General features: G+C 44.0%; 2 protein-coding genes across 2 annotated transcripts in view; both read right to left on the bottom strand.

Annotated features, from left to right (window-relative positions):
• The window catches only part of gpc3 (glypican 3), a 106755-nt gene extending 98531 nt beyond the window's left edge, over window positions 1-8224 (bottom strand). Inside the window, exon 1 of the mRNA XM_056439933.1 lies at window positions 7931-8224. Coding sequence (XP_056295908.1) covers window positions 7931-8087 — 157 coding nt within the window. The 5' untranslated portion in view covers window positions 8088-8224. The remainder of the gene's footprint in view (window positions 1-7930) is intronic.
• A 5262-nt stretch (window positions 8225-13486) lies between these two features.
• cab39l1 (calcium binding protein 39, like 1) lies at window positions 13487-20430 on the bottom strand. Its single transcript, XM_056439924.1, has 9 exons — window positions 20118-20430; window positions 19382-19529; window positions 19125-19289; window positions 18805-18923; window positions 17397-17565; window positions 17257-17316; window positions 17106-17171; window positions 16868-17011; window positions 13487-16736 (listed from the first exon to the last, which is right to left on the bottom strand). The coding sequence occupies exons 2-9, from the start codon at window positions 19496-19498 to the stop codon at window positions 16545-16547; spliced, it is 1032 nt and encodes a 343-aa protein (XP_056295899.1). The 5' UTR covers window positions 19499-19529; window positions 20118-20430; the 3' UTR covers window positions 13487-16544.
• Window positions 20431-21073: the final 643 nt, after the last annotated feature.

Raw genomic sequence — 21073 nt, 5'->3', positions numbered from 1 at the left:
TTCGTGTCTTCCATGAAAACTCACTTTTATTTATAAATGAATTGAACATTTCATAGAACATATAGTCAATACATTGACAAGGTTAGAAATAATGATTAATATTTGAAGTAGTAAGGAAAGCCAGTTGTATAGTTTATATCACCAGCATAACTGTTTTCAGCTGTGCTAACATAATGTCACAAGGGTTTTCTAATCAGACATTAGTCTTCTAAGGCGATAACACAATGTACCATTAGAACACTGGAGTGATAGTTGCTGGAAATGGGCCTCTATACACCTATGGAGACATTTCATTAGAAACCAGACGTTTCACCTAGAATAGTCATTTACCACATTAACAATGTATAGTGTGTATTTTTGATTAATGTTATCTTTATTGAAATAACAGTGCTTTTCTTTGAAAAATAAAGGCATTTCTAAGTGACCCCAAACTTTTGAACGGTAGTGCATGTCCTTGCATGACCTCAGCGGCTGCACTCTCCATCTCTGCAAGGGGTGTTTGGCCCCATGTTGTCTTCCTGGTGTAGTTTCTTGGCATGATGGCTTTTCTACAATGTTTATGATATTATAAATACAACATAATTAATGTAATATTACACTCAAATATCTTTAAGACTAAACTTAACTTGGGGTAAACTGTCTCACTTTACCCCATAACATTTGTCTCACTTTACCCCACAGCCACTATTTTAGAAAAAACAACATATCTTAGCCATTCAGGCTAATCTTCAGCTCGCATCAATCACATGGTTGTATATGTTAGAGGTTCATCGACATGTATGATATATGGTTTTCTACCTAAATCAATTTGTTTTGACACAAAAGTTGATTTAGTTCACAGCAGGAAAATTTACTTTTACATGCAAAAAACTAATTTTTGTGAAAAAACATACTTAACACAGCACCAGCACCACTTCTTTTTCATGGCAAGGGGGGAATGGGAGGGGCTTGAAAACATAATTCTCACATTACCACAAATGGGTTCCTTTGCCTAGATACAGGGGGTGTCTCACATTACCCGATGTCCCACATTACCCCGCTCTCCCTACTGAGGAATAAGTGAAGGATTCGACAGGAAAACGATTCCCCGTGGAGCAAATAATAAAATCACACCGTCTAAATAAAGCCTCCTCTGTGACTGACGGATCACTTGGGAATCAGCTTCCTGCTTCTCCTCTTTGCTTTAGGCTCAGCTCTCTCTCTCTCTCTCTGTCTCCCCCCCCCCACTCTCTCTTCTATTTATTTATTTATATATACCCTGTCATCCCTGCACAGTTTTGTTCTGAGCTCGTTTCACTTCACCTACCTTGAGCTTAATAGCTATACCAGGGCACCGCCCTACAGCACCTTTTCCTATCAGCCCCGTGATTGGCTAATTAGTCGATTCTCTGGGTGTCCTGATGGCCGCTTCTCTGAAGTTAAACGATGAGAGACAAGGTCCTGGGAGGCTGAGAGCAATCTAGATGTAAATTCCACCCAACGTGATGCAATCTTGCTCCCAAGGTTGACGCTTTTAAATTATTACCTGCTTTCAATCAATACTCTGAAATGGTTTTTTGGGGCCGTACCATTCAGCATCCAGAGCGGCGTCGAGGTCTCCGAATGGCTTCTTTAAAAACGCATTGATCGCCCTCGCGGTCCGTCACTGCCTATTTCTTTTTCATCCGACTATTCTTTATTGCCGCTCGGCTCGCGTGGAATAAAGGTTTTTGAAATGCCAGGGATGAAAACTTCAATAGAGAGAGGGGTAGGGGTGGGGGGGGGGGGGGGTCCCACAGTCCTGTGTACACACAGAAAGGGGTCCCTCCTTTCACATCTCTAACAAGCTCGGGGACTACAAGCCAAGGGAACATTGGATGGGGGGGGGCAAGACAGAAATATACACCGAGTGTCTCTCGGCTTCCCGACACCAATTATAAAGCCTCCCCTATGCAAGTTTGATGATCAGAGACCATGTGTGTGTGGGGGGGAAACAAGTTGTATTAAAATATAGAATATGTTAAAAGCCGTTCATTTACGGGTATAAATTATACATCGGCAACCAGTGTTGGAGTGGAAAGCATGTGGGACTCGGGCTTCCTCTCCGGGGGCCTCACGAGCCGGTGTCAATAAATGAAATGAAGACGCCACAATTTACAAACCAACCCGAGGAACGATAATGTCATTAGCTACCAGGGATTACGACCGTTTTAAGTATTTTTTCCGCTGCTTTGCCGACTGCACGGCTTTGAAAGCGTTGGATGAAGCGATCGTTTGAAAGCTGGAAGCGGTCTCTGTCGTCTGAAGTGTCCGCAAACCAACGAGGCGGCGGACATCAGCTGCCCTTCACTACAAAGAGGGATGCTTCCAAAGAGGAAACGGGAATAAACAAAGCCCAAATCGCTGCCTAATTAGACCACATGACCTCGGGCGTCAAGTCAAACCGATCCGCCCATTAGTGGCGGCCGGTGTCGTTTCGACAGCAGCGACGTGTTGTTCTTTTTGTTTGGGATAAACAAACAACAGGTGACCTGACCCCTGCAGATCATTTACTGAGAAGTCCAGGACCCTGTTGTTGGCGTCCTGCTCTTATCAAACGACCTGAAAGTAGAGTTGTTTCAGCTCGGAGGACAAAAAGAACGTGAAGGTGTTTCATTTGAAATAAGTGGCAGCCGGAGTGCCTCGTGGCAGCGGCACGCACCACGTGCTCCCAATGGGTTTGATTCCAGCCTCGTAGGGTTGTGGGTATATGAGGTTTTTACAGGACGGTTAACCATCTCAGAATATATCACAGTACGCAGTATAAAGGGTCGTCCACACACACAAAACAATAAATCATTTGGCTAAAAGAATCGTCTGGCGGAGTCCACACAACGATATTGTTGGGATCGCCTCCCGAGCATCTGGCATCGGGGCGAAGGTCGCCGCTCTATCTCAGGGCGCATATACAGACAGACGGCACGCTCACATTCACACCTATACGGGCAAATCAGAGTCCAATTAACCAGAGCTGCTTGTCTTTGGACTGCGGGAGGAAGTCAGAAAAAACCCGAAGGGAACCCACGGTTCCACGTAGAGAACCTGCACACAGAAGGAGCCCCCCGACCCGGGCCCCTGTTGCTGTGAGGCACGACGTGCAGCCCCATCAGAAACACTCTAAATTCCTCGTGTGCTCAACGAACTTAATTCTGAAAATAGAATTAGAGTAGAGTTTTTCATGTTAAATTAACAGGTAAAAGTAAAATTGTTTGCATGATTAATAAATGAACATGTAGTTTGTGTGCAGCCAGACTGCTCCTTGTACCCGTTACTCCTACACACACTTCTTTTTTAAATACTGCACCTAAGCAACATCCCGGTATGATCCCGCGGTATACCGGGATACCGTTACAGCCCGACAGCCATAACCGTCCCTCTTTCCCTCGTCGCCAATTTTTACTTTGACAATGACGCCACCCTCGAGAAAAATATGAAAATAAATTAATTAATAAATAAGTGGCAACTGTCAGCTCAGCCAAACTAGTAATATTCTTCCATTTAGTGAGAATCCGATGCTCCTCTCATGAATCGGGTCAGAGATCCTCCTCCACGTCCTCCGCACAGAACCGCCGCCGACTGAGCCGCCGCTCTCACACTCGTGTCCCGGGGTGAGTGCTCGGCGCCGCTCGAGCGGCTTCTCGCATTTACACGACTCACCGACACCCGGCCTCCATTTCACCTTTTCCGACACTCCAACCACCCACAGCGGCCACAACAAAGACACGAGGGACACCTCCTGCAGCACAATTTGGTTTTGCACATCTCCAACGTGATGCTGTTGCGCTGGTTGTTGTTGGTTTTTTTTCCTGCTCTCCGTGCTTTTTAGAAATCACGTTGGCGGAAAAAGGGAAACAACTTTTATATTTAGCTTTTTCCCCCCTGGCACCACATGCAGTGTTGTCGGAATCCTGCGGCCTTCTCTCTGAATCAGCCACCTCCCCCACACCATACACCGTATCAATACAGGCTACTTCGCGGCTCTCCATCACACACACACACACACAGATAGAACGTGATACTTCCCCCAGTCAAATCCCAGCGAGCCATACTCAACATTTAAAGTTCATAAATCTTTCATCGGCTGTAGGCCTCGATGCAGAACTCTTGCTGCAGCCCGTTTCACATTTACTCTGCACCTCTTTGCACAAGGTTCAGCAGATCTGACTGAAAACCGTCAACGTATTCTGTATCCATTAATGACAAGGATGCATTATTGATGACCCCCCCCAAAAATGTACCAAGTATGTGAGAAGTGGCTGCATATTTCATGCTTTTATAAAAATGTAAAAGAAAAGCTCATTAGGGCAAAAGAGGAAGAGATGAGATTTCTGAAAATCCCACCTCACGCCATAACTCTGTCTCATTCAGGATATTACGTTTTAAATTTTCATGCATCGCTTGAATATTGTCGATATTAACGCTGAAAGACGGTTCAATGTCATCGCTGGGTATAAAGGACGGCATCAAATACTGGAAACATGCCTGGAAAGTTTAGTATGTGCCACATTATTTTCTTCTTCTATTTTTAAAGACGGCACATATTTCCAGGTGAAAAAACTACGATGGAATATATTCAGGGTTAGAATGTGACTTGAGCATGGAGAAACATTTTGGCAACAGCGACTACGTATTTGGATCTTCACGCAGAAATAATTAATGTGTGCAAGAATGAGTGATAGCTAATGAATGTAACCATTGATGATGATGTCATGTTTCGTAATGCTACTCTTACTGCATGCCCACTGAAAAACAATGAATCAATATTACATTGTCCCAGTGGTTCCCAACTGATTTGGACCGACTTTAATCTCGTCTTTGCTAATTTTCTTGCAAATTACTGGATAACTTTACCCAGAAAATGATATAACACCAAAATTAACTAAACTCAGCCCACAAAGGTTATTTGGGTGTAAAGGTAATGCGTTCTGTGAAGAGTAGAATATAGTTGGTGATGGAGGTCACTAAATCCACGCCAATAAAAACACACCCAGGTCGCGGTTACTTGCGGTCGGGAGCATCTGTGAAATACTTAGCGAGCTAGTTTCCTCGTCTCCTGTTTCGGCTTGTTTTGACATAACCAACTGGATATAAAGTAGAGCATATACTTTATTTGCAGCAGTCATTAACTGGTGGTAACCTTATTATCAATGTTAAAAGTTAGTAGGATACACCGGGAAAATACAGCGTTTGTGTCTGGGGAGTTCAGCTTCCTGTTTGCCTGCTAGATGTCTGTTAGCTCGCTAGCTGTTAGCTCGCTAGCTGTCTGCGGCTGTTGAAGAAGAGTTTGTTCGTAACGTTTTTATCCGGCGGCCATGTGGTGCGGTTAGCAGGCCGTGTACCAGCAGCACCCAGCGGCAGAATCTAATCCTTCCTGCTGTAGATGGCACGCTGCGGACCACACGCTGGACTTTATAGCTTCGTTCACGCTCGAGCGCAGGTGGCGCGCGAGCCACAAGCACCGCGCAAAAAAAGGCATCAGTCTGCAGAGCGCTCAGGCCTCCATCCATCCCCCCGCTGCTAAAACCAGGGAGGTGTGAACTTGTTGAGTCAAAGTTAAGTAACATTGAATGTGCGGAGACATGCGAAGGACGAAGCCCCCCGGGGCGAGGATCCACACAGACAGAGATGCATGGCTTTATCCTGGGGGGGGGGGGGGGGTTTCACATTCAAGGCCACGCTACACGTCCTCTCACGGGCCGTGCTAAATGTGCGACGTGTTTTTTAAAAGCCTAAACACTATTAAATTGATTTACGACGGAATGTGTCGTAACCTCTGTCTCTCACTGGCAGCCCCTTGTTTAGACATTAAGTCCTGCGTTCACAACCATTACATTTTACTACACCAGCTCTGGGACTGTGAGGGTTTATAGGAGGTCTGCAGAATATAAGGGAGTTGTTGATTATCTGCATTTTTTCAGCACATGGGGAATGAAAAGGAGAGGCCTTTTATCTTCATATGCTTCAGTCTCACTGTTCCTGGTGCAGATGTCATTATATCAATCATAATGTATATATATAGCACTTTGTGGCTCAATGGGAGACATTTTCTTGTTGTGTACTTACACTTGCAATGGGAGAAAAATCAACATCATTGAAGAGGATGAAGATGGAAAAATGCAGAAAAGATCATTAGATATTTATATGCAATGTGTAATGCTGGGCTATGCATGAACACATGCACACATTGTGTTGTGCATCGGGTCAGTCAGAACAGAGGTGCATCTCCCTTATAGAACAAACTCCAAAGCAGAATACAAAAAATGTCATTTTTCACTTCTTGTTTTGAGCCACTTTAAGGGACGAAGAACAAAAAAATGAAGATTATAATCAAGACGGTAAAATAAAGATGAACTCCTGTTTGTTGATCTGAAACCGAAGAAAAGGCTCTCAACGGGTTCTTCCCAATCGTAGATCTCCATCAATCTAAATATCTCCTCCTGTGATGTGTCGCGTTACCATCGGCCACATGCAGCTCACTTCATAAAACCAGCAATCACGCTGCAGCAGAGGAGCCGCGGGCATGAATGTGTAATCCAAAGTAGCTCTTAACATACGAGGGGGAATTGTCCCCCCGGCTGACTGGTGGATTGATTTCCAGTGTGAGTAATGGTTTTGAGCTGCCCAGCTCTGGCAGACCCAGCTGAAGGTGCACATCAGCCAGACTGCTCTGCCTCTGATTTGAGATGTGTATTATGGGATGGGAGGGTGGGGATACATATTTATCTTGGCCTGCCACGATGACTCCGGCAAGATGAAATGCACCATGGCCTCGGCGGAGGGATCTGTGATTAAAGATTTATGCACGACGAGAGATAGGGCGCAGTGGTTGGAGCCGCGCGCACCCGGAGGGGGAGATTAATAACGGGGTGAATTGAGCGTGACACAGACGCACTTCAGAGTGCGTCGCACGTCTTTGCCCATGCCGTTTGATTCATCACACTCCCGACGCGTGTTCACAGCGCACCGTGTATGTCTGGCACTATTTGGGAAAACCTCTTTGAAAATCCGGTGAAGTGTGCAAGCTACAAGGAGAAGCTGTTAACCTGGACCACGTGCACCCCTCGTGCTGACATGACAGGATAACACCCAATTTACCTTTTGAAGCTGACTGCTGCTTCAGCCATTATGGGGTGTCTTCTGGATCAGAACGCGCGCAACAGGCTCGAGCTGCGCCCAGACCTGCGGTGTTCTGCAAAATTAAGGGGACCTGAACCCCCCTCCGGCCCAATCAGTGTGTTTTTCCTCACGTCTCAAAAGTCAAGACTGTTCCTTATTGCCTCCTCCGGGGCCGACTCGTTGACATTTGAGCATGAAGAGAGTAAAGTACCTCTTTGGGTAGCCGCACCTATTACAGATTCACATCACAGCACTAATCTAGAGTGTAATGAGGACCCGAGCACGGATAATTAATCAACTCTGGGAAGAGTGATCTTTTTATTTATTTATTTTAAATGTTTGCAGTCCATCATCATCATTATCGAAACAGAAACCCTCAAACTTGAAGATTCAAAGCCCACTGTCTATGCTGAAAATAAATGTGCTTTCCAGTTTCCTAAAGTGCCGTCAAAAACAAAGTTGGGTTACTTGGCTCCAGGTTTGGATCGATACCGAATCCAATCGATTCTGTACGCTTGTTATTGAACAGTTAACAAGCTTATATAATTCAACCTGCATTTCAACCTGCCAGCGGGATGGATTGTGTGTGTGTGTGTGTGTGTGTGTGTGTGTGTGTGCTGGCTCTCAGTGCCAAGAGGACCGTTGTAACGTCGATGTCCTCCGAAACCCAAAAGTGGAAATTGAATTGGAGTATAAATCCATATGTTTAACCCATAGAAGTGCCAATAAATCTAAGGACGCGTGCGTAAAACCGCGCGGAGCTACAACATGCACACGCGTAGTTGATGACAGTTACCTGACACCGGGGCTTCGGGGACCCACTTGGAGCCCGGATGCAGAGACTGGAACGCCGTGCGCACCTCCTGGCAGGTCGGCACCTGTGCGCTGGGCAGCGAGAAGAGCTGGAGCAAGGCGCACAGGAAGAGCGCCCCGCGCACCGATACAACGAGCATGGCAGGCGAGCTGCGTTTAACCACCGGGAGACCGGGCGGAACGGAGGAGATTAAACTTCAAAAATACGTTAAAAAGTTATTGGAGCATCCCGCGTTTGACGCCGACGAGCTGAGGCTGCGACTTCCGGGTCCGGATAAGCTCCACTCCCGACGTGGAGAACTTCAGAGTCCCTCTTCACTCGCGGCTCTGACTCAGCTTGCTGCACAGACCGACGAGCTCTAGATACATATGCGCGCCCCCATCTCTCCACCCCTCTCCAAAAAAAAGCGCGCGCCACAGCGTGAACCTGCGCGTATTTAGAGCTCCCCTCTCGTCTAATAGTGATGCGATGTGATCCATTGGCTGCAGGAGAGGAGGGAGATAGTAGGAGAGTAATGCGGTGCACGAGCGGTTGGTTGAATGGCTGCGCGCGCGTGTGTGTGTGTGTGTGATGCATCATCAGGCAGAAGAAAATATGGCACATAAGCGTCGGCAATGATCGGAAAATGAGCTTTTATTGTTCAACCACATGGAGAAAAAGCGTACAGTATAGCACTCCGATACGTGCACAAACATCTGCATCCTCCTATCTTAAATAACTATATAAATATAATTCAATCTCAAAACCAAATGGCATTTCATTTTGCACCTCCTTCTCATCGAGTGGACATCTATTTTACTTCCACTCAGCGCCTGTAGGAGCCAATAAAGTGGAAATGGTGCCACCTAGCGGTCAGTCTGCGGGAGGCCAACACTCAGAGCTCATCCCCTCTGCAGATGGAGCAGAGTTCATAGTCGCAGTTTATCCTCCACACCCTTCACACACACACACACACGCCGTTCACAACATCTGGCGGCTTGCAGATGGATACTGTGCAATTTCTTTTGATTTTGTCTAGCATTGAAATTGTGAAGTCATCCATCTGAAAACAGCAAGACAAGCAGTAAAATGTATAGATTAAAAAAAGATAATACCCCAAAAAACCGTATTGTTAAAGACTCCTGTAGAGTCTACAATTACTGCAACAAGGAGGGGGATGAGGGGGGGGTGTAACAGCTGCTCTCTTGTGCCTGCGGTGTATATACAATTTTTTTATTTATTCAACAAAGCTTGGAAGAGAAAACAACAAACAAAAACGTATTTTGGCTGCGCGTCTGAGGAACGGAGAGCTTTGCATGGATTTGCACAGCAGAGACGGATAGAAGCTGACAGCAAACCAACAAAACTCCCCGTAAATCCCACATGAGTTCCACCTGCAAGCAGGAAAAAAAACGGAGCTGACGTGTGCACACGAGGGGAAGGTGACCGGCAATACCTGAAGTGCACAAACTGCAGTAGATCCGTGTGCACTACCTGCACTGTGAGCACTTTGGGACTGCGGAGTCCACGGCACGTTCAGGGACCCTTCCACCGTCCTTTGAGCAATGTAGTAAACACCTTATTTCTTATCCTTTTAGTTTTGTTTAAAAGGAATCTGCTCCGTGGGGTCCGTCAGTGAAGGATTAAAAACTGCAAACAAATTAATAACAAAAAAGAGGCTATACCACATGTTGGCTAGTCAACACATATCAGACATGAAAAGCATTTCCACCCAGAGATACATTTGTTTTCAGAATATTTGAGATGTTGAGAGAGCGAACCCTCCAGCCAGAAGGAGCAACTAGGGCAGTAGATACTGAGCTAGTTCACTGACTACACTAGATGCACCTTAGCTGGAGGACCGTGAGAGTTGGGGGTCATGGAGAGGGTTGATGTGCTGGATTACTTCCAACTCCAAGACGCTCCCAGTCTGGAGAATCTGAAAACAGAACCAAAATCAATGGATAGCAATGGGAGACAAATATTGAAACCGATCCCACAACTCAATAAGAGGAGAATTCATACTTTCTCTGCAGGGCTGCAGCCGTTTGAGGCGGTTAACTGAATTAAAAACACGTACAGGCGGGGAGGCTTTCCTTCTACACACAAATCTTCAAGCATTACAAAAGTCCCACAATAAAATACAACTTTGGAAAGGCGGAATAATTTCCAAAATAGAAATCTGGTTTAGAGGATTTGAGACTTTAATATAGACACATCATTGAAAACGTCAGATATTAATACAAAAAATACAATTCCCTAATATAAAGATGTTTATTTAGTTTAATAGTCTTAATCTGATAAATAACCCTTGATAATAAGCATCAATATATGAGGGATATTTGACATATTCCACATTCTCTCTGAAAAGCAACCTCAAACTTAAATATAGGTCATGAAAAAGCACTCAGACATTATACTTTTTAAGTAAATGCATTCAGTTTACATTCCAGCATTAAGACATACATCCCAGTTTAAAAAGACCTTGAAACATTGTTGGAAAACATAACTTTCCAGAACACCCTTTAACCTCTTCAGTGCATTCTTTTGTAGCATGCACACGGCCAGAGCGCACGCGCACACACACGCATCTTCAAAAGATGGAAAAAGATGAACAAGTTAAAATATAGCTGATAACTCCCCACCATACATCCATAAGAGCTCTTATTCTCTCACGCTGCAGATTATGGGATGCAACAGAGCTCTACGATGAGCTCGTGTTGTCCGAGCGCGTGCAGCTTCAACAAAGTGGCGCCAACAAGCGGCTGGCGACGCCACGATGAGCGTGTCGGCTCAATTAAACAACGATCTCCAAATCACATCCGCGTTTATTCGGTGACGTAACTACTACGACGACAAAAAACGCAGCTGGCGAGCGGCAGGCGGGATGGATTTGTAACACTTTGCGGATTATTAAAAAATAAATCCCGGATGAGCGCAACGTGCCGACGCCATAACAAAAGACTCGAGCGGAACCGACTTTTAGTTAACTAAAAGTTATTAAGACTCCCGGAGAACACATGCACATTCAATGTGAACACATGCGGATTATAAAAATGAAAACAAGCATGATATACATATTAGCACACGATATTTGCATTCTTTACTTTAACAAATCTAGAGAAATCGGCACAAATAAAACTTCAGATGATTCAAACTTTTTTGGAAACGAAAGCACAAGACCACGTGCGTTATTCTGTGTTGGATTAAAGAAAAGACAAACCCACTCCTGACAGCCTACCTTTGCATTGCCTGGAGCTTTATTCTACCGAGTGACCGTATCCTGCAGAAATCTCCCAATATTGCGCCCACGCACGTACCTTGCGCCACGCAGATGTTGTACCGTGCGCAGCCCTCTTTGCGCCCAACAAAAACTTCTGTCATGCATGAAATTGTGAGAGCATCTTTTCGTGTTGTTTTTCTCTTTGTGGGGGTGGGGAGAGGCACGCGGGCGACGCTCTCGAGCCGGATGTCGTCCTTAGAAGAAGAAGAAGAAGAAGAAGAAGAAGAAGAAGAAAAATCCTCTCGCAAACACGCTTCCCTTCGTTTTTTTGGGAGGGGGGGGGGGGTGATTTAAAAATATAGACTTTTTTCTTCCCTCGCGCAGCTTTCCTCCTCCTCTTCCTCTTCCTCTTCCCGGGAGAACTTTTTCCCTGCACATGGTCGCTGGAAAGTTTGTGCATGAACCCGCTTCTCTCTCTCTCTCTTTCATCCATTCGGCGCGTTACTGGTCAAAAGGAGCCCAGGAGGCTCGTGACCCCGTAACCCCTGTAAAAACCTGCCCTGCCCCCACCCCGTCTGCAGGGGCACGTCACTCCACCAGCCCACCGCCTCACGTGCACACAGATAGCACTCAGTAATAATGTCTGTTGTTGTTGTTGTTGTTGCAACAGTAGAGATTTAAAGCATTTTGCAAAGGCTTTCCAAAAGGCATGGTGGCACTTCCTCCACTGTGGGAACATGGACGCAGAGTTGCCTCACTTGCCTTCTTCCTCAATGAACTTTAACCTACTTTCCTATTCTCTCTCTCTCTCTCTCTCGCTCTCTCTCTCTCACAAAGAAAAATAAACTGCAGCTGCCCATTTCTTTTTTAATTCCCCCCCCCAAGTGTCTCTCTGGTTCACTTGGAGTGTTTTTGTCAGGAAGCTGTTGATCTTATTTGCAGAACCCTTTAAGGGTTGTAATCCATGCCATGAAGATTTTTGCATGCGATATTTTAGATGTTGCATTAGAATAAAAAGGTATTGGTCTGGGCGGAGGAATGATGTGCGTTTTCTTTTTTGGTTTGAGTAAGTTCACAGGCATTATAGTTGACCACGCAGACAATGGGGTGGCAGCCTATTGAGCAGGCCTCATGGTGGAGCCCTCCTGGTCGGGTGGAATGCGTCCCAGTGTTTTGAACTGGGAGGGGTTATTTTTAGCCAATATTAATTTGCATGCATGAATACACTCTGCATATAAGACGTGAGCGGTGACTCACTTATTGATAAAAGCTATACGTCTCAATGTAAACAAGCTCAACAAACATCCTGACAAACATTGTCAATGTCGTAGATCGCGTAACATGAGAGTCTAGAAGGTTTTCTATCCGGCAGAAATAAAAAATACACATCGAGCGACTTAGATTGTTATGAATTGTCAATATTTTGCAGAAAAACAACAGGCTAGTACTTGATTCATCATTTAAATCTATGAAATATAATAATTCCCCAGAGTGTAACATTTATTTTGTCCAACTAACCCAAAAGTGTTAATTAAGGGAAGACTGTCGTTACAGAATCACCTTCCACGCTCAACAATATTCACTTTTAGAAAAACTGAAAACTTCTCTGAATTAGTTTTTTTCCTGCACATATTAGTATAGAGTAAACAAATAAACACCAGCTGGGCCATAGACGTACCAAAACAGTTTGAATATCTTTCATCATCACAGTGAAAACTTTTGAGAGGACATCCAGGACACATGTTTCAGAGAGTGGAACTGCTCATAGATCAGTGGAGGCATCTCCTCAAGACTTCTGACTTCTCGTGTCTAAGAAACCTGCAGCAGGGGAATTAATTTATCTGTAACTAACTGACTATTATAATCTCACTACAAACTGAATAGGTGATCTTGAAGATCACTAAAACACAACTTCTTTAACATATACATATATGTGTATATATATACACATATATGTGTATATATATACACATATGTGTGTGTATATATATACATATGTGTGTGTATATATATATACACACTATATCTATATATATATAATATATTATATATATACACACAGAATCCCTTCAGGTCTCTTAAAATAAGCCGACACACCAACACAGGTGTTTTCAATTGTCTGATTGGACCCGCCTTGGGCAGAACAAGCTAATTACAGGCTGAGTTGATCGCACTACAAGCACCAATTAGAATCCGTTGCCCTGCCAGACACACACTGGACACGCCCACATAGTAGTGAGAAGAGGCCCGAATCAGATGAAGTGAAAACACCTGTGTGTGTGGACCCGGATGTGTTTTGGGCCTTTAAGCTTTAACTGTCGAAGACTCACACACAATGAATTTGCCATAAAGTTTTTTATTTTTCATGAATGCTTTCACACTTGTATCCTTTATAAAGTTATGTACACATTATTTGCTCCCATGGTAAATAAAGAAAAACAATATCCAGAGCGTGGAAAGAGAAACGGTAAAGGGGGGGGGGGGGGGAAATAAAAAGGGAGAAGGCAACAGAGTAAAAAAAGTAAAGCAAAACAAATATTTAAACAGATAACTCTAAATCATGAAATATAAAGTACTGACCTTAAGGAATTTGTGTTGACGTCTACATTATATCGCCAGTGATTTATAAACTCATAATTAGAGGTAGGGTTATAGAAACATGAAATGCTTTGTTGGTGCAGCTAGTACAATTGGACCAATTGGTGCCAACAGCGCCCCCTGTTGGGACCACTGTGAACAGCACGTCATGACTGGGCTCAATTTAAAATCATATTCTGGAGGATTATTCAAAATTAACTTTATTTTCTTTTACACAACGCGGATAATCTTGGATATTATTACACCTTTTTTTTTATGCAACGGTTTTTCAGCAAGCTGCAAGTTTGTTTGTGCTCATGTATATATATTAATAATTACTCTGTAAATGGGGAAAGTCTAATTGGGCATTGATGTAGTTTAAAAAAAAACTGGCTTTGCCAATAAATAATCAGAAGGGAGTTGATCACGGACAGGATCTTCTTCGTCTTCTTTTTTTAAGAAACTCAAACACACTTTCAGACAAACTTTCTCTCATAAACTGGTGCCATGACAGTGCACTGTGTGTAGGACTTGTCTATTTGTGCATAATGTACCACATTACCAGCGGAATCCACAAATAAATGTATTGATCCGTAAAGGCCTGATGATAATCTTGTGACTATTTGGTGCAGTGTACCAAACGGTGATGATAATAAAAAAGCCAATAGCCACAACTGAGCGTAGTCTGTTAAAATATATATTTACACTCTCGGGATCACCTTCGAGTTTAATGCGGTCGGCGACGGCGCTACACGTGGCGCTGAGAAATGAACTGGCAATACATTCGGGACTTGAAATGTACATCTTTATCCTTTTTCATATGGACTTTGGTCTAAAATAAAACAAGTTGTGGAATTTCACAAGATCATTACGATCCGTTAAATGTCTTTAAATAAGGCAACATTCAGTACAAGGTAAGCACACTGCTATTCATTATGAATTAACGTTTGTGTGGCAACACCCGACGAAATAGTTCAGTTTAAAAAATCTAGTTTTCCATTGTGAAAACCAGATCGTAGTCCCCGTTCAAGTTTGAACATATACGTCAAGTTCAGGCATGCATCCAAACCACGGCTGTGTATCTTAAACAGTCAAATAAAATATATCTCGGCGAGTGAGGAAAGAGAACACAGCATTTGCAAAAACCCAAATCCCATGAGGTATATACATACACTATAGTCTGTGCGCTCAGACAACGAATATCTTGAAATCCCTAAAATGCCATTTCAGTGACAATGGCAGAAGTAAGGAGTATTTTTTTTATTTTATAAACGGAACCAATCGACGGTGCGCGTGAGGAACGCGATGAATTCAGTGCTCGTCAGCCAAAACTAAAGTATCGTTAAACAAAAGGTGCATGTTGGTAATTTAGCCATAGGACGTGCTCTGATGCATCAAACGGCATGTGACTGCGTAATATATTAAAATGTATTATTGTAAAATCAGATCAATGGATGCTTTGTATTCTTTGTTGTTAAGAGTAAACAACTGCATGGGTGAGTTATTGTTGACGTGAGATCAAGAGGATCTAATTCGTCTCACGTCCTTTACCATCCGCCCAATTCTCAAACGTTAGATGTTCAATTCGTGTCGAATGAAAACCAAATGAGGGAACTTCTTTATACATTAGTATGAAGAGTCTTCGGCATGTCCGCTTATTTTAAACGACGCCAGAATAGATTTACAGTGCAGCATGCTTTTTGATGCATCGTCATGGGCAACACCTCCGCGTGAACGGCAATATCACCTCTAGCGTTGTGGAGAAATGCCTCGTTCATCGTTTCGGATGAACGGGTCCCGTCTGTGCTCACTGCGCGAGAATGAGATCAATCGGTGGATCCTGGCCGTCCCGTGTTAGCGGGCGAACGGACGGGCCGGTACCCTGCGGCGTTATCTGATGCCTTGCTTCTATTTCAGTCACGCAAGCCTCGCTGAGCGCGGCCTAAACACTGTTTTAAAAACTTTTTATTTTTTTTATCACAGCTTAATTAATTGATTCCTCTATAGTTTTGAGTTCCCCTTCCTGTGCCAGCTAATGCATCGGTGAGGACTGCAGGATCATTTGTGACCTCCGTAATCTCACCCAACGCAACCGAAAGTTCTACCGCCTACACATTAATCACCGAAGATCACAAAGCGATGACCTGGACTACATGATCCACGCGTCTCTGCCAAAGCAGTATTTCTGGGGATCTATCGAGTCCCTGTACAACACAACAGCTTTACAATAAGGCAGTAAACCAAACCTATGCCATTACTTAGACTAAATGTTCAGAGCGAAGGGTTATCGTACGTCCTAAACTGTTTACCAGGAAGATACATTAGAAAAATAATGCATGTGTATATGCTTCTCCGCAGCTTCTCTATTTCTAAAATATAGACACATCTGTGAGAAAGACTTTCAAGAATGCAGGTTGGCTGTGAGGGGGAGTGTGGTGGGGTGTGGGGGGGGCTTTTTGTCATTCTCCAGTCTGGCAGCAACAATGTATGTGGAAAGGTAACAGTTTAAGGTCCAACATTACAGGAACAGACTAAAATACATTTCATCATCACCAAAGAAGAAGCACTATGGTTTAAATAACAGTTCTTGGCCCACTCAAGTTGCTGGATGGAAATCACCTCCACATCCATGCTAAAAAAGAAAAAGAAAAAAAAGAAAAGAAAGTGAAGGAAGTAATCTTTGCATTTTTTCCTATATTTTGTGGTTAATATTACATTTTAATGAAGCGTGTCTTTTAGACTCTCTTAGCCTTCTGGAGCTCCAGCCACCACCTGTACGTCTACCACCTGACGGGGAGCAGTCGACCGCTGCCGCCTTTAAGCTTCCTCCGGTGCCGCGGGCCTCTTCAGGTCCCGGATCTGCTTGATCAGATAGTTCTTCTCGTCGCAGAACTGCTCATCCTCCGATCGGTCGGTCTGGAAGTGGCCCAGGAACTCCACGAGTTTGGCCTGGTTCTTCAGCAGGATGTCCAGCACGGGCTGAGTCTTGTTGGGGTTTGCAACGAATACCTTTATATATATAAAAAATAAAAAAGGTACAGAGATGAGAAGAGATCCTCTAGCCTCCAACAGAGCTTTCAATATTTAACGATCCAAAACAAAATATAGATGCACTGACGATACGCGTTTCATGAGCCCACCTTGAACACATGGAATGCTTCAAACTGGATGTTTCGGCTGTTGTCTCGCAGCAAGTTCATCATCAGCTTCAAGTTCTCCGCCCGGCTGATGTATTTTGTCATGACGGTGAAGTTGTGTCTATCCAGCAGAAGTTCCCCGAGGAGCTGAAAAACGATGTGTAATTACAACATGTTGTATTTGTATGAAACAGTAACAGTTGAATCTAAAAGCTGATTTGGATCAGATGGAGCTTCTTACCTTCAAAGACTGCCGCTTGGTGACGTAGTTATCAGAATGCAGGAGCTTCTCGTATTCTGTAAACACCTGACCGACATGTTGCACGTTTATTAAATAGACACAGCGTAAGCCTTTGTTTGATTGAAGATTAGAACACAGCCAGGAGGCTCACCCTGTCATAATTGTTCTCCAGGAAATCCGCACACATAATCTTGTGTCTTGTGAGGAGATCCTGAGACAGAAGAGACCAAAGTGTTAGAGACAAGCTGCTGGTATGAGGATCCTGAAGAAGGAAAAAAAAACGCACTGTACCTTGAATGAGGCGAAGGCGTCTGAGGCGATGTCAAAGGTCGAAAGCTCCACATAACCGAAGAAGCGGTAGAAGTCCTCAGAGAAGAGCACCGTCCGTGCCAGAGGCTCGTGACGCAGGCACTCCCTCAGCATCATCCCACAGTTCAGAGCCACTTCTGGACTCTCATATCTGCAGAGGTTTAAACAAGGTCAAGGCATTTACCTCATCAGAATTGAATATAGCTCAGGTATAAAACAAACACTGTAGAGGTAACAAAGAAAAACAGCAACAAATTGAAGTATCTTTGAGGAAAATGTGTCATAAACACTTTAAACCAGTATTTTTCAAAGTGTGGTGGTGTTACAGGAAAACTACAGAACTTTATTGAGAACATGTTACAGAAGTTCAAAGGACACGATGACATAACTATGTTAAGTAATGCCTGTACTTTCGTGTAAATGTTTACGTTATGCTTGCGCGACGGCCAAGATTCTTGGCGACTTGCCCCATCCTACGACCCGCATGAGATCGGCTTTTTTTCTGTTGTCTCTCAAAACAAAACACAGACGTAAGCTCAACATTGAGCAGGAATTGAGAGGCGCTGTATCAAGTCGGCAACACGGTTTTTAAAAGATTTGTAGTGGAAAGCTGATTGCAGCCACTAATACTGATGAAAACGTGACGTCTCACACAAATCTGACTGATTTAGTTTTGCACATGTTGTGGACGTTATTGTTGTTTTTAAATGATATGCAGTGTAAAACTCTTTATTGTTCAATAGTTGAACTTGTTTTGTTTAGTTTTTTTCACAGGTTGCACTTGAAAAGATATTCAGGCGAATCGAAGCCACAATGAGCTATTTTTGCAAAAATATTAGTCGTCTTTTGCACAGATAAAACTTGTTTGCAATGTTCGAACAAAGTGATTGCACAATTTTATTTGTTTTTGTCTGATGGAGCAATCTGTCTTCTTTCTTTATTCTACTATTTGAAAAAGCAGATGGAGGAGTCACAAAAGTTATTTCAAAAAATATTTGACATGCACCAAACTGTTTGAGAACCACTGCTTTTTAAACAGATATTGAGGCATTCAAATTTTGATTTGTTCTGATAAGCATACATGCACTTCTGTCTTATTTTCTGTTTTGTTTTCTGTAAAACCAGCACTGCTATCGCGCTTCATCAACATGCGTTACCCACAGGTGAACGCAACAAGTTCACGCTCGTTCCACAGGGAGTTGTTGAAACACATAATGCGCAATGTGGAAAATCACGAGGCAGGTTTAGGTAAAGTGACGGGAAAGAAAACGGATTAAAAAACGCCTTAAACTAAATTGAAGCTTAAGAGTAATTCAGGTAGGACTTGCCTTTAGTAGATTTAATTGTGCATATAAAGCGGTCAGATCAAACACTGAGATCCTGAACTCACCCTTTCAGCAGCATGAAGAGGATCTGTTGTTGTGTGGAGATGTATTCCACCGTGGGTGTACGGCTGCCAATCTGACGTCTCACAATATTGCTGAACAAATGAACCACATCCTTCTTCCCCTGCATAAAAAAAAAAAAAAAAGCATAGTGGCAAACGGCTGACTGGCTGATGATACGCAGAGACTTTTGTTCCTTTACTTTGGGCATCGACGTTCAAATCACGAACACGTCCCTGTTCATTAGGTGTCGACACACTACAGGATCAATACTTTATACACAAATGAAGTCACTGCGGGAAATAAAAAGCATTTTTTTGCCCACCTCAAAATCAATCCTCTGCAGGTTTGCAATGAGAGCAATGAGGAGGTTGGTGTTGTACAGCTCCTGTGCGAGCTGAGCCACCGCTTCCGTTTGAGGCTCCTTGTCACCTGTGCCGCTAAGTACCTCCTTCAGGGAGGCCAGGTTTTTGGACACCTCCTCTGCAACCTGAATTATGGAAAAGAGTTCACAACCGCTCCTGTTAGATGGGGATGAAAATAAGAGACAAACAAAAATCAAGTGCGAGACAGTCGACTGACCTTTTCACACTTTTTGCTGTCTCCAGAGTCCATCTTTTCCATGTAGGCCACATTCTCCTTCAAACTCCTGACGATGTCAGCCGGGCTCTTCTGAGACTTCCCAAAAGGAAAAGGCATGACTGGAGACAGGTAAATCCGAGCCCTAAATCTGTGGGTGAAATAAAACACTGGATCAAGTCAGGATGACATGCAATGCAATTCAACTTCCTGTACCTCTTTGCATCAGGACATGGCTGAATAGCTCTCATCTGAAGGAAGCAACGAAACTCGGGGTTAGCGTTAGTTAGGCTAAGTTAGTTAGTCTAAAGTTAAACTGTCTGTTAAAGACCATGACAGCACGCGCAGCTAGCTAACACCGCTAACCGTACTTTAGTTTTCAAAGATAATGCGGGGAGGTTACAGCGAAAAGTAACACTTTTTACGATACGTTATTTTGACGATACCTCGGTTATTACTTTCGCAAAAGTTAGCATTAGCTCAGGCCGAATAAAACGCGAACTGTCTACCCCGGGAACGAGGATGTAACGGAGATCCGAGAGACGCTAACAATGTCAACGTTGGAGCAAAAAATGTTCAGCCGCAAAGTTGAGCTAGCTTTGTGACCTAGTTAGCGGTAGCAACGAAAACAAGAAAAAACAACGTCGGTCGGTCAGTATCGGCGGTAGCGAGAGACGTCACCCCGGAAAACACACGCCACTCGCCGCTGAAATACTCAGGTGACGCTGTCACGACTCACCGAGAAGGGAAACGGTGGTTGCGAAGCTGAAGGAGGCTCTGGTGGCTAAACGGTTAGCTAATCGGGCTAGTTGTCCGCCACTTTCTTTCCCCTCCGTAACGATGTGACTTTGAAACGTCTGCGTCGTCGTCCGGAGCCGCGTGACGTTCTCCAACTGTAGCTACAAGTTGCTCAAAGGGACGACCTTCATAGCGGGGCTCGTTCCTACGAAGCTCTCTCTACTCGTGACCGTCTGTCACCGAACTTGCTCGCTGTCTCGCACTGGGAGAGTTGCTCGGCTGGCCCGTCTGACAACTTCACTTCCCTGTTCTTCTTCTGGTGAAACTCTCGTCCTCTCCTTCTCCCGGGGACACTGGGCGGGTATGTTTTGCTTTACAAAATGACTGCCACGGCCGCTGGCCAATCACAATGAACCGAAGCCGAGTCGTGGGAACTCCCTCCGCGGTTTAGGTGCGCGTGTTTCGGTGCTCGCAAATTTCCCCGCGGGTGGAGAGTTAAAATAACACACGGGAAGCCCCTCCAGCCGGGCTGCCCTGTAACGGTAACCGAGTGCTCCTACATTCTCGAGAAACGATAAGGCCAGAAAATGTTTTCTGAACGTTTTAAGCTTTTTAGAACGGAATTCAACGTGTCTATTGAGTTTATTCACGACTTGTTTAAGTTCATTGCCACTTGTTTAAGTGGTATCGTTATACCTATGAGCATTATGTTTATTAGTAGCAATTTTCCTTACGAGGTTCATCACTCCAGCATATGTATAGGCCTATGTGTTGTACGGAATTCAACGTGTCTATTGAATTTATTCACGACTTGTTTAAGTTCATTGCCACTTGTTTAAGTGGTATCTTTATACCTATGAACATTATGTTTATTAGTAGCAATTTTCCTTGCGAGGTTCATCACTCCAGCATATTTAGATGTGTTGTACGGAATTCAACGTGTCTATTGAGTTTATT

Source organism: Pseudoliparis swirei, chromosome 19 (genome assembly GCF_029220125.1).
Source record: "Pseudoliparis swirei isolate HS2019 ecotype Mariana Trench chromosome 19, NWPU_hadal_v1, whole genome shotgun sequence".
NCBI lineage: Eukaryota > Metazoa > Chordata > Actinopteri > Perciformes > Liparidae > Pseudoliparis > Pseudoliparis swirei.
The sequence above is the reverse complement of the archived record's forward strand: the minus strand, read 5'-3'. Positions and strand labels throughout refer to the sequence as shown.

Bases quoted from the DNA above. Each gene is read 5' to 3' on its own strand.
- cab39l1 (XM_056439924.1), bottom strand. From the start codon at position 19,498: ATGCCTTTTCCTTTTGGGAAGTCTCAGAAGAGCCCGGCTGACATCGTC. The intron at 18,924-19,124 runs GTGGGCAAAAAA...TTTTTTATGCAG, and splicing joins TGCAGAGGATTGATTTTGAG to GGGAAGAAGGATGTGGTTCA. The intron at 17,012-17,105 runs GTAAGAAGCTCC...ATCGTTTTTCAG, and splicing joins CCAAGCGGCAGTCTTTGAAG to CTCCTCGGGGAACTTCTGCT.